General features: G+C 36.8%; 2 protein-coding genes across 4 annotated transcripts; both read right to left on the bottom strand.

The window, feature by feature from the left end:
• Nucleotides 1-601: 601 nt before the first annotated feature.
• On the bottom strand, nucleotides 602-12,473 carry eepd1 (endonuclease/exonuclease/phosphatase family domain containing 1). The gene is made up of 8 exons (XM_058047005.1): nucleotides 12,317-12,473; nucleotides 9,633-10,515; nucleotides 4,664-4,715; nucleotides 3,827-3,937; nucleotides 2,796-2,921; nucleotides 1,378-1,507; nucleotides 998-1,192; nucleotides 602-911 (listed from the first exon to the last, which is right to left on the bottom strand). Exons 2-8 carry the CDS (start codon nucleotides 10,499-10,501, stop codon nucleotides 724-726), a joined length of 1,671 nt encoding a protein of 556 aa, XP_057902988.1. The 5' UTR covers nucleotides 10,502-10,515; nucleotides 12,317-12,473; the 3' UTR covers nucleotides 602-723.
• Nucleotides 12,474-13,654: 1,181 nt separating this feature from the next.
• On the bottom strand, nucleotides 13,655-18,737 carry lrrc3b (leucine rich repeat containing 3B). 3 transcript variants are annotated; one of them, XM_058047091.1, is made up of 3 exons: nucleotides 18,608-18,737; nucleotides 16,642-16,809; nucleotides 13,655-16,565 (listed from the first exon to the last, which is right to left on the bottom strand). In XM_058047091.1, exon 3 carries the CDS (start codon nucleotides 16,457-16,459, stop codon nucleotides 15,674-15,676), a length of 786 nt encoding a protein of 261 aa, XP_057903074.1. In that variant the 5' UTR covers nucleotides 16,460-16,565; nucleotides 16,642-16,809; nucleotides 18,608-18,737; the 3' UTR covers nucleotides 13,655-15,673. The 3 variants fall into 3 exon arrangements, with proteins under 3 accessions (XP_057903074.1, XP_057903075.1, XP_057903073.1); XM_058047092.1 differs by having other exon boundaries at nucleotides 13,655-16,543; XM_058047090.1 differs by having other exon boundaries at nucleotides 13,655-16,809.
• Between the last annotated feature and the right edge of the window lie 232 nt (nucleotides 18,738-18,969).

The following is an 18,969-nucleotide window of genomic DNA, read 5'->3' as shown; positions in this document are numbered from 1 at the left end:
GTTTAGTGTTTTTTTGCAAGCATAAACATGGCATGCAAACTCCACACAGAGATGGCCGAGGGTGGAATCGAACCCTAGTCCTCCTAGCTGTGAGGTCTGCGTGCTAACCACTCGACTCGAAATTATTATATTAATTATTATTAATATAATAATATATTATAATATAATTAATATATATTAAATAATTTATATATTTATTTATACTAAATTTATATATTTATTAATACTAAATGTATATCTTTATTTATACTGAATTTATATATACTAAATATACTAAATGTATATATACTAAATATATATATATAAATATACTAACTATACTAAATTTATGTATATATAAATATATATATATATATACATTTAGTATATATAAATTCCATATTATAATGTAATAATAATAATAATAGTACAATACATAAATAAATATTCACATTTTGCATGCTAGTTGTATGAAAAGTGCAAAAGGTTTGCCAGAAACTTCCATGGCGTCACACTGGTCGCTCGGAACGTGTGCCTGAATACAGTGCACCTTGCTGGGCCACACCAGGTGTCTCCTCCTGCTCTATATATCTTATAGTGATAGTGATAGTAGTGATGCAACTATAAGAAGTCAAGACACAAATGTTAGTTTATTGCACATTGTTTACATACAGACATGACGTCAAATTGGCACATTGATCAAACGTTATGCTAGGTCAGCAATCCGCCATTGTTGAAGCGATGTCATCGCTCATGTTTGGGTTTGTCGTCCCTCTCCAGCACGCTCACTCCAGGCCCACGTAGATCTTTCCCCAACACGTCGGCGTAGAAATCAGCCACCACGGGGCAGTGATCTGACACCACTCCCCCCCATGACCACTTATCGGGAATCCACGGGTTGGTCAAGCCCTCCCGAACGACTGTGCAGTGTCCTGTCAGTCAAAAAAAAAAAACTTAAAAATATTAATAAAAATATTTTCCACATCTTCTGCACGGTGATGAAACCCAGAACACGTACCTGAGTAGATCTTCTTAATGGAGCGGCTCACCCAGATGTTGTCCAGGCAGAGGGTGCCCTGCGGGGATCGGGTGCTGATGTTGGTGAAGTGGTTGGATGCGAGCAGAGCACACAGCTTCTCCTTCCTCAGGACGTCCAGGTCCGTACTTTGAGGGGGACAACTAAAGTCTCCCAGCACCACCAAGTCCTTCTCACCTGGATGATATTCACATTACACCCAATTTCTTTGTATTATTCTTACTCTAGACTTGAACTTTTGACTGGTAGACCACACATACATGCATACTAAAAGACATTCTGAAGTTCCGAGTGTCTGTGAATGCACCGTGAGTCCGTGTAATAACGTGACGGAGGTCTAACAATCACACAAAAAGACAAACCTTTCAGTGTTTCCAGGATGATGGAGGACAGCGGGCCACATTTGACGTCCGTAGCGTGCTTCTTGCCGTTGGACTCTCCACCCGTCGTCTGCATGTGGACGTTCACCACAGCCACCTTGTACGAACCAATCTGGAGGGGGGGAAAAGACCAGTCGTCCCTCGCCACTTTGCGCTTGAAATTTCGCCACCTCTTGAATTAACCATTTGAAGTCAAATACATACATAATTCAAATATATTATGATGACACAGGAAGTGCTGTACCCAACAGGAAGTAAAACAGGAAACTCTCCCAATGCTAACATTAATATTATGTCCTATTTTCTCTTATTATGTCGACTATATTGACTAATAATAGTATAAATGTGACTATAGGGGTGCTATATTATGCATGGAGGGCTCTAATAATGTTTAAGATTATATTTAAAAGGTCATAAACATGTTTTCTATGCTGTAACTATCAACATATGCTATTTATAGATTAAAAAATCACTTACTGCAATTAAGTCTAGAACCAAATATGGGATTATTGTGTTATTATTAGCATTATTACAATTATTACAATAATATTATATACCAATTTTCATATTGAGAACAAATTTAGGAACACGTTGTTTATCGTTATTGTATCATATGTGTATCGCATCACATCAGAGATGTCACACAAGCCATAAAATGCCAATTTTTGATAATCTAAATTATGTAATATGTAATATTTTTATACATTAAGAATCAAGTACATGTATAAATTATGCAGTAATCACTCATTTATCACGGTTAATTGGTTCCAGAAAAAAAATTCTGGAATATTTTTTATCATGACGAACTTTTAAATAAGCTTTTTAACATTATTAGAGCCCTCTAGACATGAAGTAGCAGCCCTATAGTCACATTTGCAGTCCTATTATTCAAAATAAGAAATATCAGACATAAATAAGACATACGCAATGTAGTTAGCAAAGTTCCTTGGTGTACTTTATCGTACTTCTAATGTATTGACACCTAGTGACCAGTTGTAGAATACTACATATCACATTTAATGCATCTTCTGGATACCTTATATTCGTATTTCGTCATTTTTATACTTGAAAATGCTTAATTTAGGCCAAGAATATGTACAGTATAAAATACCATGATAGAGAGCGCCACAAAGTAGTGAGGGATGAATGTGTAGTATTGTACTTGCAAAAAAACAAAATAAATATTGAGTGAAAATATTGCGTGAATCAACGTGTGAGATGGCGCCCTCTGCTGGATTGTTAGCTGCATTACACTTTCCCACCTGCATCTAACACCATTAAATCTGTTTGTGTTGGCCATGGCGTCCCACAGGGATCCAGTACTGTTCAGTCTTTGCGTGTTTTCCATGTACCTCATGATGCTCAGTACCCCTGATGTTCCCGCAGCAGCGTATACTTACGGAGAAGTGAGCCAGGAAGAGCCTGGAGCAGGCGTCGTGGCGTTTAGCAGGGGGTGACTGCAACATTGAAGCATCGTGTAGTTCCACACCCGTGGAGTCCCACAGGAAGCCGGAATAGCTCACCTCCTATCAACATAACAAGATATAATAGAACATCATAAGCTGGAGCCTATCCCAGCTGTCTTCAAGCGAGAGGCGGGGTTACACCCTGGACTGGTGGCCAGCCAATCACAGGGCACATTAAAATTAAAATTAAAATTAAAATTAAAATTAAAATTAAAATTAAAATTAAAATTAAAATTAAAATTAAAATTAAAATTAAAATTAAAATTAAAATTAAAATTAAAATTAAAATTAAAATTAAAATTAAAATTATGTAACGCTGTTCACCCAGTGCTGTGGAAAGGAGGGAGGAGGCTAAAATTAAAATTAAAATTAAAATTAAAATAATACACAATTTCTTGAACGTATTAATTGGATTTACACTATTTCTTACAGGAAAAAATTGATTCGGTTACAGTACGTTTTGGTTAAAGTCAGACCTTCTGGAAGGGATGAAATTAAAATAATGTAACGCTGTTCACCCAGTGCTGTGGAAAGGAGGAGGGAGGAGGCTAAAATTAAAATTAAAATTAAAATTAAAATTAAAATTAAAATTAAAATTAAAATTAAAATTAAAATTAAAATTAAAATTAAAATTAAAATTAAAATTAAAAATTAAAATTAAAATTAAAATTAAAATTAAAATTAAAATTAAAATTAAAATTAAAATTAAAATTAAAATTATACACAATTTCTTGAACGTATTAATTGGATTTACACTATTTCTTACAGGAAAAAATGGATTCGGTTACAGTACGTTTTGGTTAAAGTCAGACCTTCTGGAAGGAATGAATGACGCTAACCAAGGTTCCACTGTATTCACAATCCCAATTGAGCAACTTTTTTCAAAATGCATTAGCTGCCCTCGTATATACTTATATACTTATATATCACAAATATTCTCCTTCAGAAACACACGGGTTGCATACCTTGCAGGAAGGTCCGGTGGGTTCCTCAGACACAACACATTTCCAGTTGCCTCGTGGCCATTTCCATTTGCGAACGCTGGCCAGAGTCCCTTGGTTTAGCTCTGCACAGAACTGGAAAACGAGACAAATAAAAATGCATATTTAAGCACATTTGTTAAGTGTTAAGTGTATAATAGTATTTTGCTTCATTTAGCCCAGGGGTGGGCAAACTTTTTGACTCATGGGCCGCATTGAGTTAACAAAATTGTGCGGGGGGCCAGAACATATATTTAACACACATGATTTTACGCTTATAATTTTAATAATTTTAATAATTTTAATGATTTTTATATTTTTTAAATACTTCTAAATACTTGTTAATAATTTTTAATAATTTTTAATAATTTTTAAATATTTTTAATAATTTTTTAATAATTTTTTAATATTTTTTTAATAATTTTTTAATAATTTTTAAATAATTTTTAATAATTTTTGTAATAATTTTTAAATATTTTTTTATAATTTTACGCCTTGAATTATTTGTCTAATTTTAATTGTCATACTATCAGCTATATGTTCTTGTTTCCTTTTTTCAGGAGCACTTTAAACATCAGACCACATCAAACTACGATTTTTTTTTTTTTTTTTTTACTGAATAAGACATCCGACTTGAAAGTCATGTTGCCAGCTGGTATGTTAAAAGTTGAAATACTTAAAAGCAACTGGCGGGCCGGATTCAAACGTTTGGTGGGCCGCATGTGGCCCCCGGGCCGTAGTTTGCCCACCCCTGATTTAGCCAATTTTATGCTTGAAATTGTCAATGTTGGTGACTGTTGGTGTCTGCTAACGTTACGTTACCTTGGTGAGGACGTCCTTCTCCACAAGGTCCTGCACTGCCAGTAACTTGATGCTGGGAAGACATATGAACACGCACATCAAGTATAGCGTAACATACCCATGTGCTATTCTCAAAATGTGGTCCAGGCTGGAAACCCAACCCATTCAAACCAATCCAACGTCAAAATATTCTAGCAGGAATTCCTACTATTAATCTAATTTCATATTTACTGTGTCAATTCTATAATAATCCTGGAAATGTAATAATAAAGCAAATATATTATGTGAATAAGTTAATAAATAAAGAATAAAGTTAATATTATGAGAATAAAGTTAAAATATTATGGGAATAAAGTCATAATATTATGTGAAGAATATTTCTAAAAATTTTGCAATTGTTGGACAAAATAAAATGCAAAAATGTAAAAAAAAAAAAAAAAAACCAGCGGTAATTTTAGGAAAGTCAAATATGTAGGAGAGAAAAAGTCATATTCCAACAAGAAAAAAGGCACAATTTTACAATAAACTCATCATATTATGAATTGTCATTTTAGTAGCATCAAGTTTAAATTAATTTTTTGTTATGTAATCAAAATATAATAATAAAAATCAATTTGCAATTGTTGGACATTTAAAACTAAAATGCAAAAATAAAAAAACGCTGTAATTTTAGAAAAAGTCAAAATATCAGGAGAGAAAAAAAATTATTTTATCATTTTTATCATATTTTTATATTTTAGCAAATTTTATTTTATCATATTCCAACAAGAAAAAAGGCAAAATTTTACAATAAACTCATAATATTATGAGGAAAATTGTCATTTTAGTAGCATCAAGTTTAAATTATTTTTTTTGTTATGTCGTCGTAATATTATGATAAAAATCAATTTGCAATTGTTGGACATTTAAAAATAAAATGCAAAAAAAAACGCTGTAATTTTAGAAAATTCCAAATATTATTATTACTATTATTATATTATTTATTATCTATATCTTTATATATCTACGTTTATATATCTATATTTGTATATATTATATTATATTATTATCACATATTATTATTATTATTATGTTGTCATAATTTTATGACATGTATTTTATCAAAATATTTTTAAATTATTTTTTATATAATTAAAAAAAGGTTGAGGAAAAAGTTGAAAAGTAAAAGTCAAAATACTATGGGAATAAAGTCATAATATTAAGATATGTTTATGAAGAAAATTTATGAAGAAAGTAGAAATATATAGAAAATAATAAGAACAGCGAAAATGGGGAAACACTGTTTACATGTGTTGATATTATTTGATATTTATATTTAATATATATCAAAGAGGCCATGTGCATCCTTTCATTTGTCACTACAGGGCCTTTACTGGAAAAGGTTTGGGTGGATGAATTGTTGACAATGCTGTTGTAACATTACCTGATCTAATCTAATCTACTAAAATCTCATGTAATCATCCCTCGGGGGAGCTGCCAAATCCTGGACGAGCAAACCTGCTGTGAGGGCAGTCAAAGAGAACGTGTTATCTCCCCCCGAAAGCTAATCATCAGGCCGGACATCTCGGCTTTATAATGGACTTAGACCTGAACTTTAACAGCCCCAATTAAATCAATAACATCAGCAGCTTTTTAGACGAGCTTCTCTAAACGCTGCAGCTCGAGTGGCGACTAGAAGCAGGAATGTGAGCAGATCATCATCATTATGTAGACGGGAATATCATTTAGTTTTCGAGAAAAGCCTCTCAAGGCCTAGCCGGGAGAGGTTAACCTCCAACCAACGGATCCAAATCCTGCCACATGACATAACTGTGGGTCTCTGTTACAGACTCATAATGACTCAGCATAGAGTACAGTAGTGCACTGTGGATAAGTGGCACTTATATTAACATGCATGTACACCAGGGGTATCGGAACTTTGTCCAGTGAGGGCCACATAGAGAAAAATGAAAGGGTACAAGAACCACTTTGATATTTTGGAAAGCAAAACATGTACATATTTGAAGATATTTCAATTTTAATCTGATGTATGTTCAAATGAAATAAAACCATGACCATTACCATTACAAAAAAAGAACATCATAGCAACAGTAAAATATGGTGGTGGTAGTGTGATGGTCTGGGGCTGTTTTGCTGATTCAGGACCTGGAAACCTTGCTGTGATAAATATTGTAATCTGATGCATGTTCAAATGAAATATTACCATTACCATTACAAAAAAAAGAACATCACAGCAACGGTAAAATATGGTGGTGGTAGTGTGATGCTCTGGGGCTGTTTTGCTGATTCGGGACCTGGATGACTTGCTGTGATAAATATTGTAATCTGATGTATGTTCAAATCAAATAAAACCATTACCATTATCGTTACCAAAAAAGAACATCATAGCAACAGTAAAATATGGTGGTGGTAGTGTGATGGACTGGGGCTGTTTTGCTGCTTCAGGACCTGGAAGACTTGCTGTAATAAATGGAACCAAGAATTCTTCTGTCTACCAAAAATATCTCACAACATCATAGCAACAGTAAAATATGGCGGTGGCAGTGTGACAGTCTGGGGCTGTTTTGTTGCTTCAGGACCTGGAAACCTTGCTGTGATAAATATTGTAATCTGATGCATGTTCAAATGAAATAAAACCATTACCATTACTAAAAAAAGAACATCATAGCAACAGTAAAATATGGTGGTGGTAGTGTGATGGTCTGGGGCTGTTTTGTTGATTCGGGACCTGGATGACTTGCTGTGATAAATATTGTAATCTAATGCATGTTCAAATGAAATAACCATTACCATTACCAAAAAAGAACATCATAGCAACAGTAAAATATGGTGGTGGTAGTGTGATGGTCTGGGGCTGTTTTGCTGCTTCAGGACCTGGAAGACTTGCTGTGATAAATGGAACCATGAATTCTGCTGTCTACCAAAAATATCCCACAACATCATAGCAACAGTAAAATATGGTGGTGGTAGTGTGATGGTCTGGGAATGTTTTGCTGATTCAGGACCTGGAAGACTTGCTGTGATAAACGGAACCATGAATTCTGCTGTCTACCAAAAATATCCAACAACATCATAACAATAGTAAACAGTAAAATATGGTGGTAGTAGTGTGATGGTCTAGGGGTGTTTTGCTGATTCAGGACCTGGAAGCATGGATTCTGCTGTCTACCAAAAAATCCTGAAGTCCATACATCCATCTGTTGATGACCTCAAGCTGAAACCAACTTGGGTTCTGCAGCAGGACAAAGATGTAAGAGACTCATTGCAAGTTAATACAAACGCTTGATTGCAGTTGTTAATCAGAGTCATATTTGATGACTTTGTATGGGAAAGGAACCAAGGTCGGTACTGCGTCAGTGAGAGTGAATCCCAAATGGGAATGCATGCAATGCCCTAAATCACAGTCACCCTGTCATAAAACGCTGTGCCAATGGAACTTTCCACATGAGCACCCAACACCGAGTCAGCTCAATGCCGACTGGGTCACATGACTGACCGCATCCCATTATTGGAATCCGGCTCACTCACAGTGCTTTAAAATTGAATATAATTGTATATAACAGTAATAATAACATACTTGTAAAACTAAATCTGTATATGAGGGCATCTTATTTTATACAGAGGGTGTCCAAAGTGTGGACCAGGGGATATAAGCAGTCATTTCTATAAAAATAAAGTCAAAATATTAAGAAAAAAAACTGTTTTAAGCTAACAAGAAAAAGTCTTGATTTTACAAAAATAACGCCACTGGTGTCCTGCTACAGAACCCAAGTTGGTTTTAGCAGAATTCACGGTTCCATTTATTACAGCCAAGCAGCAAAACAGCCCCAGACCATCACACTACCACCACCATATTTTACTGTTGTTATGATGTTGTGGGATATTTTTGGTAGACAGCAGAATTCATGGTTCCATTTATCACTAGCAAGTCTTCCAGGTCCTGAAGCAGCAAAACGGCCCCAGACCATCACACTACCACCGCCATATTTTACTATTGTTATGATGTTGTGGGATATTTTTGGTAGACAGCAGAATTCATGGTTCCATTTATCACAGCAAGTCTTCCGGGTCCTGAAACAGCAAAACAGCCCCAGACCATCACACTACCACCGCCATATTTTACTTTGACTATGATGTTCTTTTACACTCGACACACGTTCCAAAAAGTTTTTGTCTCTCTTAAGTATTTTCCCAAAGGTCTTTGTTGTGGGGTCTTTTGTGACCTCTTGCATGAGTCGTTGCTGTGCACTCAGGGTCCTTTGGGTTGGTAGGCCACTCCTAGGAAGGTTCACCACTGTTACATGTTTTCGCCATTTGTGGCTAATGGCTCTCACTGTGGTTTGCTGGAGTCCCAAAGCTTTAAAAATGTATTTATAACATTTTTCTGGATCGATAGATCTCAATTAATTTCAATCAGGGCGGCACGGCGGTCGAGTGGTTAGCGCGCAGACCTCACAGCTAGGAGAGCAGGGTTCAATTCCACCCTCGGGCATCTCTGTGTGGAGTTTGCATGTTCTCCCGGTCCGTTCTCACCGGGTACTCCGGTTTCCTCCCACATTCCAAAAACATGCTAGGTTAATTAGCCACTCCAAATTGTCCATAGGTATGAATGTGAGCGTGAATGGTTGTTTGTCTATATGTGCCCTGTGATTGGCTGCCCACCAGTCCAGGGTGTACCCCGCCTCTCGCCCCAGGACTTCCTGAGGTTTTCCACCAGCTGCTTATAATGATCTGCATTGTAATGTCCAAGAAACTCTGAAGCCAAAGTCAATTACTGCTACCGAATTAGTGACTTGGCGAGTGGTTTGCGCGCAGGCCTCACAGCTAGGAGACCTGAGTTCAATTCCACCCTCGGCCATCATAATTGGCGACTCCAAATTGTCCATAGGTATGAATGTGAGTGTGAATGGTTGTTTGTGCCATAATAATAATAATAACAATAATACTCAATTTTTGGTGTGTACAATGGTATGATGACATGAATACTCACTCGTTCTCCAGTAGGGTCATGCAAACGACCTCCTTCACGCCGGGGTTGTTGGCCTTGTCGCAGGAGCAGTTCTGCAGGTTCCACGTGGCCACGCGCACCACGGGCTTCCCGTCCCGCAACACAGCAGGAGGCATCCCCACGCTCGGCCGCACGGAGATCAGCTGACTCGGTCCGCCGGGCGGGAGGTCCAGAGTATCGCTTTTCAGGCTGAGGGAAGTGGGACTGGGGTGGGTTTTCACCGTGTAGTTTAGTCCTCCATTAGTAGTAGTAATAGTGGTGGTGGTAGTGGAGGGCGCCCTGGGTCGCTCCACAAACACCTGGAAACGGATTTTATCCAAAAGAGATCCGTTGATGTGCTTGACTCTCACCAGGTCCTCGATGCTTTTAAACGGGCCGCGTTCAGTTCGATAAGCGATGATATTCTGGGCGACTTTCTCGGTGATACCTCGGATGCTCATGAGCTGAGCAGGGGTGGCCGTGTTGATGTTCATCCCGCAACACGGCTGCTGGTCCAAGTCCCTTCGCAGGGAAGACGGCGAATGCTGGGATGAACTTGTTCTGCTGGAGACGCAGATTTCGAGCTTAATGGCCTCCAGTTTGGTGGCCCCGATTCCGCTCACCAGCGCCAGATCCTCCACCTTCTTAAACCCTCCGATGCAGTCTCGGTACTCCACTATGCTCTGGGCGACAGTGCGGTTGACTCCAGGAAGAGTCATGAGTTCCTCCTCGGTGGCCGCGTTGATGTTGAGACGCTCCTGCTTCACCAGGATGCTTCCGAAGTTACAAGCGGCGCTGAATTTGCGTCGTCCGACGCCGACATCGCTGGGATCTTTGGGGATGGAGCGATGGCAACCCAGGCTGCCACCCATGGCTCCGGCGGGTCCTGAGAAAGGAGAACAGGCTGTTAGTAAACAACACATATAAATATATATACCAATATCAATATAGTAATTGACTATACCAATATCGATACAATATGTATAATATCAAAATGTATACCAATATCAATAGCCATACCAATATCAATATGTATACCAATACAAATATCAATACCTATACCAATACCAGTCTAAATATCAATATATATACCAATACATATACCCATATCAATATGTATTACTATACCAATATCAATACAATATGTATAATATCAAAATGTATACCAATATCAATACCAATATCAATATGTATACCGATACAAATATCAATACCAGGCTAAATATCAATATATATATACCAATACATATACCCATATCAATATATTTGACTATACCAATATCGATACAATATGTATAATATCAAAATGTATACCAATATCAATAGCCATACCAATATCAATATGTATACCAATACAAATATCAATACCTATACCAATACCAGTCTAAATATCAATATATATACCAATACATATACCCATATCAATATGTATTACTAAACCAATATCAATACAATATGTATAATATCAAAATGTATACCAATATCAATATGTATACCAATATCAATATGTATACCAATACAAATATCAATACCAGGCTAAATATCAATATATATATACCAATACATATACCCATATCAATATATTTGACTATACCAATATCGATACAATATGTATAATATCAAAATGTATACCAATATCAATAGCCATACCAATATCAATAGCCATACCAATATCAATATGTATACCAATACAAATATCAATACCTATACCAATACCAGTCTAAATATCAATATAGATACCAATACATATACCCATATCAATATGTATTACTAAACCAATATCAATACAATATGTATAATATCAAAATGTATACCAATATCAATACCAATATCAATATGTATACCAATACAAATAGCAATACCAGGCTAAATATCAATATATATATACCAATACATATACCCATATCAATATGTTTGACTATACCAATATCAATACAATATGTATGATATCAAAATGTATACCAATATCAATATCCATAACCAATATCAATATTTATACCAATACAAATATCAATACTTATACGAATACCAGTCTAAATATCAATATATATACCCATATCAATATGTATACCAATATCAATAACAATATTTGCATCAATATCAATACCAAAATCAATATCTACACCAATACCAATATTACCATCGATACCTACCAATATCAATATCCATACCAATATCAATATGTATACCAATACACATATCAATACCTATACCAATACCAGGCTAAATATCAATATATATACTAATACATATACCCATATCAATATGTATACCAATATCAATAACATTATTTACATCAATACCAATATTACCATCGATACCTATCAATATCAATACCAATACCAATACAATATCAATACCAAGATCTATTATGTCTATACAAATACCAAGAGCTATGTAAATATTAATAGCTAATAGCTAATATCCAATACCAATAACTATACCAATGTCAACATTAATATAAATATCCATGCCAATATCAATATAAATACCAATATCAATATGAATCCGTATCTATACCACCAACAAAAATGATATCAATATCTATGCAGTACCACATTCCAATATCAATACCAGTGTCTACAACAATATCGATACCATACAGTACGCCATACATAATACATAATATGCACACAGAAATATACATTGACTTTGCCCTGTTGCTCGGATTCCGTATGATATCATACCGAGCAGCGGCGGATGGTCAGACGCTGTTGTCAACCAGGGTGGTCCGTGTCATCGTGTGGCGTTTCGGGGAATATTTAAAAATCTCAGTAAACTTTGATCCTGTCAGACTTCATGTGTCCACATGTTAGCTTCATGTCACACTGCTACCTTTGCTCCTTGGCACTACCGGAAAACAGCACTACTTGCTTATCAAAATAAGACAAAGTAGGTACACAAAGTGTAAAAGGTTAACTGTATCGTTATCCCATTAAGTGCAGAATCAGCACTACTTTAAATAGAAGTACAGCTGTCGTGTGTAAACCGTACCGACATGGCTGAAAACACATTATAAAAGCGAGCCGTGATCTCTTATTTTGAAATCATGCTGTTCTCCTATGTGCTTTTGCAACTGTTTCCGTTTTGTTTGACGGTGGTATGTAAACAGCGGAGTGAATGATTACTGAGTGTACTCAATAATCTGTGTTTAATCCCTTTACATTCTTGTTTAAAAAGTACTCTTTCACAACCCCATTTTGAACAAGTATGCAATACCTGTGCAGGTATTTTATTTGTCATTTGGCTTCAAAGTAAGGGTCAGTGATACATAAAAGATGGGATATTCGAACGTATTAGTAGACATTCGATTCTTTTATTTAGTATTTATTTAGTATTTTAATTTAGTATTGACATTATCATATATATACATATGTGTGTGTGTTACATATCCTATAACTTGAAGGTGTTTTGTCGTCACTGAAATTAGGTGAATTAAAAATACCAAATTAACAGAATACTGCTCGTCAACCTGAACTGCTGTTCAGGATATGGACGGTAGATGGCAGTAATGTTCTATATGCTGGCTGAGAGTACGCTTTAATGAAATGACTCCGTAGAGGGAGAGAACAAGGAAGTGTTGACGACTGCAGGAAAGATAATAAAAAAAATCTGTAGGAAAGATGTCTGTGTTTGAATTCGGGGTCTGCATCTTACCAGGCTAGTAGCCTACCCGGTCTACGAAGGCCAGACATTCGGAGGCTCCTGCTCCAGCCGCGAATTAGCCTTGTGAATTCAGACGGTCTAGCATTCCTCACACTTCCTGGTTGTGTCACGTGGTCTTGTGTTTACCCTGACAGAATATCTGCCTTCAATCGCGACAGTAAAGTAAAAAATATTTTTTTAATAATTTGTAATAATTTTTTAATAATAATAATTTTAATAATAATAATAAATATAAAAATAATAATTGTATAATTTTAATTTGGTAATAATAATTTTAATAAATAAATAATTTTCTAATTTCTAATTAGGTTTTACAGGAGAAAAAAAGAAATGTACAGATTTCACAATTTATTCGACTGGACAGTCATTTGCTGATCACATATATCACAGATTTAATAACAAATCATAACCAAAATTTGGACCACAACTGTCATATATTATGAAGTAAATTTTCGCTAACCGAAAACAATTTGAATTAGAGTTGACACTCCCTGCTGCATGACATGTTCATCATCACTAACAATCAGAAGAAGAGTCAACGCAGGCATTGATTTAAACATGCATACCAGACATTTTTCTACAATTAAGACCCAAACATATTCAACACTTTAAGATAACATCAAAAAAATTAAAAATAGTACAACAGCAAGGGCGATCAAAAACATGTATGAAAAAAGAAAATCTGTTGTAAAATCATTTTGTGTTGTAGTGACTATCCAGTTTTTTGGATTAACCCCTTTATAACTTTATAAAACACACAGACAATGTGATCACATTGCATACACATGTAATTGTGCAACAACTAACCATAAAACATTTCATATTTATCAGATTTCATGTTTCTGTACCACTGCACAGAATATTGACTGCTGCATAAAATTCATGTGAATGTGCCACTTTTTTAACGGGGGTCAATTGGTCAAGTATTGTGATCAATATTATGTGCTGTAATCTTATCTTTGTGCTTTCCTATCAACCAATCAAACCAGTACAGGCCTTTTGGTTGCTAAGGAAAAGGCAGAGGGTAAGTAAACATTGCCACCATGTGGGGGAAGCGATGAGGAGAAAGACATGAAGGAACTACGGCCCTTGTTTATCCGAGTAGGATTCCTTATTTATACCTTTAATCTGTTTACGACCTCCTATATATGGTTTTCAACATCATTAGAGCCCTCTAGATATGAAATAACACCCCTATAGTCACTTCATTCATTCATTTTCTACCGCTTATCCTCACGAGGGTCGCGGGGGGTGCTGGAGTCTAGAAGGTTGAGAGGCGGGGACTGGTAGCCAGCCAATCACAGGGCACATATAGACAAACAACCATTCACACTCACATTCATACCTATGGACAATTTGGAGTGGCCAATTAACCTAGCATGTTTTTGGAATGTGGGAGGAAACCGGAGTACCCGGAAAAAAAAAACCCACGCATGCACGGGGAGAACCTGCAAACTCCACACAGAGATGGCCCGAGTGTGGAATTGAACCCTCGTCTCCTATCTGTGAGGTCTGCGCGCTAACCACTCGTCCGCCGTGCAGCCGATATATATCGGTATATGTTTTGTATATTTATTAGTTATAACTTGGGAGTGTTAAGTCGCTGTGTGATGAGTTTAGCGATCACCAACGCATGCGCGGGAACCCCGGGTCTCCTAGCTGTGAGGTCTGCGCGCTAACCACTCGACCGCCGTGCAGCCAATATATCGGTATATGTTTTGTATATTTATTAGTTATAACTTGGGAGTGTTAAGTCGCTGTGTGATGAGTTTAGCGATCACCAACGCATGCACGGGAACCCCAGGTCTCCTAGCTGTGAGGTCTGCGCGCTAACCACTCGTCCGCCGTGCAGCCGATGTATCGGTATATGTTTTGTATATTGATTAGTTATAACTTGGGAGTGTTAAGTCGCTGTGTGATGAGTTTAGCGATCACCAACGCATGCACGGGAACCCCGGGTCTCCTAGCTGTGAGGTCTGCGCGCTAACCACTCGACCGCCGTGCAGCCCTTGTACGTTTTCAATGAAACAAAAATGCTACGGCAACATGATACAACACAAAAACAAAGAACACCGGTTGGATGGAGTAAGAATCTTTCTCCAACACGGAACCCTCCGAACCCCCACTCTGCTTTGTATCCAAGCCTTGTTGTCTATTTGGATTATCTTAAGGACAATGTTATTAATATATATGTTACGGTTTGAATTAAATCGCTTGGAAACGTTGGTGGGGGTGGATTAAAAAACTGAACGGGTCATTGTGGACCCGAGTAGACCCTCATGAGCAAAACCTTGTAAGACAAAATATGGTCAAAATGCAAAGTTTTTCGACTTTATGGAGATGGAAGTTGAGCTTTTCGGAAATTTTTGACGTCGGTCTCAGACAACAGTACTGATATCGTCAGCTTCATCCGGTTTCTTGGGCTTGCTGGGCAGAGATTTGAGGTACTCCAGATGCCGTCTGGCATCTTCCTGGTTCTGACGAACATAATAAACCACATACGCAATGACCATGGCGAACCAACAGAACATGGTCACTAGCATAGCGTAGTCTGTTGTCCTTTTGGTGATGTTACAGAGATCGGTAGCCACCGCCAGGAAGGGTCGTCCCTCCTGGTCTCGAAGCTCGGAGCTCCTGCACAGAACCCGAGTGGTGGTCTCATGGTTGTGTGCCATCCCACCCAGCGCCTGCTGTAAAGAACAGTCGCAGTGCCAGGGATTATCATCCATAATCACGCGGGCTTTGAGGCGGGAAAAGGCATCCTTATGTACGCTGGTGATGCGGTTGTGCGACAGATCCAGCACTTGGAGCGTTGCCTCGATGCCAGTGAATGCACCATCCCCTAACGTCTCCACGGTATTGTAAGAAAGGTTGAGTTCTCGTAAAAGCCAGAGTCCGTGGAAAGCCTGATCGGGTACACTGCCGATCTGGTTGTGGTCCAGTCTTAATAAAACCGTATCGACTGGGAGACTCGGGGGGATTTCTTTGAGTCGGGATTGACTGCAGCTGACATTGAGCCCGTGAAGGTGAAGGTCGCGCTGGCAGTTGCAGCCACGTGGACACATCCCGGACGAAGGCAAGATCAGGACCATTATGAGGACCAGGTTCTGAAGAAGCAGGCATGCGGGGATTGAGCGTGACAGCCACAACTCGAATGCAGTCATACTGACTGGCGGTCTGCGGCATCCCGTCTGGGACCAGCGCCACCGGTTTCCTTAAAGACAAGTCATACTGGCGTATCGCAAAACCTGAAACAGGATACCACAAATACTAATGAAAGGGGTCACCGGTCACTTCCTGTTTAAGTAGTAGTAGTTTCTTCTGGTCTAAGGGTGACTGGACTCACCCTTAGAAATAGACCCAAGAGATTGGTCCGGGAGGGACTCAGAGAACAGTCCAGTTGAGATGGCCCGGGAATCTTGTTCTAATGCCCCATTGGTGAGGTGGTCCAGGCGTGCCCAGCTGGGAGGAGGCCCCCGCCCGGATAGACGTAGGACTATGTCCCACAGCTTACCTGGTAATGGTAATGGTTTAATTTCATTTGAACATGCATCAGATTACAATTGAATGCATCCCATAATCAGTTCACAGTTCCACATGTCCAAAAGGAGTAGGAAGAAGCAAAGCTTATTAAATCCTACCCCTCCATCTGGTACTTTTACAATCACTAACTGTTACATTTGTTCACTTCCTGCTTTCCTAAAATAATTTAAGTTGGTTTTTTTACATTTATAAATTTTAATTTATATTTTTATCCTAATATAATTTAAATATGTTTTTTAATTTTAATTTTAATTTTAATTTTAATTTTAATTTTAATTTTAATTTTAATTTTAATTTTAATTTTAATTTTAATTTTAATTTTAATTTTAATTTTAATTTTAATTTTAATTTTTAAATTTTAATTAAAGTTTCAAATTTTAATTAAAGTTTCAAATTTTAATTAAAGTTTCAAATTTTAATTTTAATTTAAATTTTAATTAAAGTTTCAAATTTTAATTAAAGTTTCAAATTTTAATTTTAATTTAAATTTTAATTACATTTAAATTTTAAATTTTAAATTTTAAATTTTAAATTTTAAATTTTAAATTTAAATTTTAAATTTTAAATTTTAAATTTTAAATTTTAAATTTTAAATTTTTTTAATTTTAATTTTAATTTTAATTTTAATTTTAATTTTAATTTTAATTTTAATTTTAATTTTAATTTTAATTTTAATTTTAATTTTAATTTTAATTTTAATTTTAATTTTAATTTTAGTTCAAGAGGTTCAAAGTCGAGCTTCAAAATACAGGTCTACAATTGTGTCGATGGTGTTCGTGTAGAATGGACTACTACTAGTCTTCTAGTCTCGAGCTTCAGGTCTACAGGTCTGCAGGTCTACAATTGTGTTGTAGTCCTTCCTAATCCTGTCCAGGTCTAAAGTTTTCTTGATAGTTTTGTAGTCTATTCTAGTCTTGTGCGGGTCTATAATCTTATATATTCTCTTGTAGCTCATTCTTGTCTTGTGCAGGTCTAGAATCTTGTCCCTGAGGTCGGGTCTTTGGTCTTGCCCATGGTGGTTGAGAGGTTTGAATGGAAGAGTTTTTGTGTGACGGGTATCTTTTATCCACATCATTTGAAATTGGAAGGACTTATTTGTGTGTTTCATAGATTAATCGCTAACCGCTCTGTGGGAGTTATTTCACTCAACACAAATTAATTACAAACTTAATTTAATGTTTTAAACTGTTTTGTTGCAAAAGTACATATAGTACTCATGATTGGTTGAAATGAGACGCAGCATATCACTTCAATTACAGAATGTTACCAGAACTACTGCCAGACTCCATTAAATATAAGTGCATAATTAATGCCATCATTTCCTTCAACAAGCCTTGAATGAAAGCTGCAATTGGAGGCGAAGAGACACAAGCAATGCCAGAATTACTTGATGTCGGTACATTCTTCATACGCCGAATCCTTTCCCTTTCCCTTCACAATGAATCGGCACCAGCGGTGCACTGTCATGTAAACGTGACTTCATTGAAAACCGATGCAAACATTAATATCCCGGATTTCTGAACGGGGTTTGGTCAGACGTGCGCTGTTAAAAAAAAAAAGCACACTAGTCGCCCCTCCCTCAACCCAATAAAAGCCTTTGCGACATCCAGCAATCTAACGTAGACATTAAACGCAGCAGCATCCGATTTATATCATTCCCTCAATGAAACCACACACGAATAAGAGCAAGCGCAGCTTGTATGTTAAAAGTGGCGCAAAAAAAACCAAACATGCATCACGTATGTGTGCAGCAACAGGCGGCATCTCACCTGCAAACATGACATGAAGAAGGCACGTGCACTGTCCTCCATGTTCTTCATGGAGATATTCATACAACACGTTTACAACAACACTCAATGGGACTATACAAGGCTTTGGTCAAGTCAGCGCACGGCAACACACCCGGAAAAAAATCTCCGTTTCCGGTTTAGTCACGGTCTTTCGCTGCGGTAAAGTTAAAAATGTATTCACATATTCCAACTTCCGGGATCAGTCGTAGACAGAAAACTATACCGCTCTCTATCAACGATCTTAATCCAATATATATATTTTTTGTTTATTTTTTTAAACTTCTATACAATATACCGTACATTAATATATATTAATATCTATATTCATGTGCAGGGACCGT

The sequence above is a fragment of the Doryrhamphus excisus genome, chromosome 14 (genome assembly GCF_030265055.1).
Source record: "Doryrhamphus excisus isolate RoL2022-K1 chromosome 14, RoL_Dexc_1.0, whole genome shotgun sequence".
In the NCBI taxonomy this organism is placed as follows: Eukaryota; Metazoa; Chordata; class Actinopteri; order Syngnathiformes; family Syngnathidae; genus Doryrhamphus; species Doryrhamphus excisus.
The sequence above is the reverse complement of the archived record's forward strand: the minus strand, read 5'-3'. Positions and strand labels throughout refer to the sequence as shown.

Coding starts and splice junctions, on each gene's coding strand:
- eepd1 (XM_058047005.1), bottom strand. CDS start 10,501: ATGGGTGGCAGCCTGGGTTGCCATCGCTCCATCCCCAAAGATCCCAGC. Junction 3,938..4,663: donor AGAAGGACGTCCTCACCAAG/GTAACGTAACGT, acceptor CTCGTTTTCCAG/TTCTGTGCAGAGCTAAACCA. Junction 912..997: donor CATTAAGAAGATCTACTCAG/GTACGTGTTCTG, acceptor TTTGACTGACAG/GACACTGCACAGTCGTTCGG.
- lrrc3b (XM_058047090.1), bottom strand. CDS start 16,459: ATGACTGCATTCGAGTTGTGGCTGTCACGCTCAATCCCCGCATGCCTG.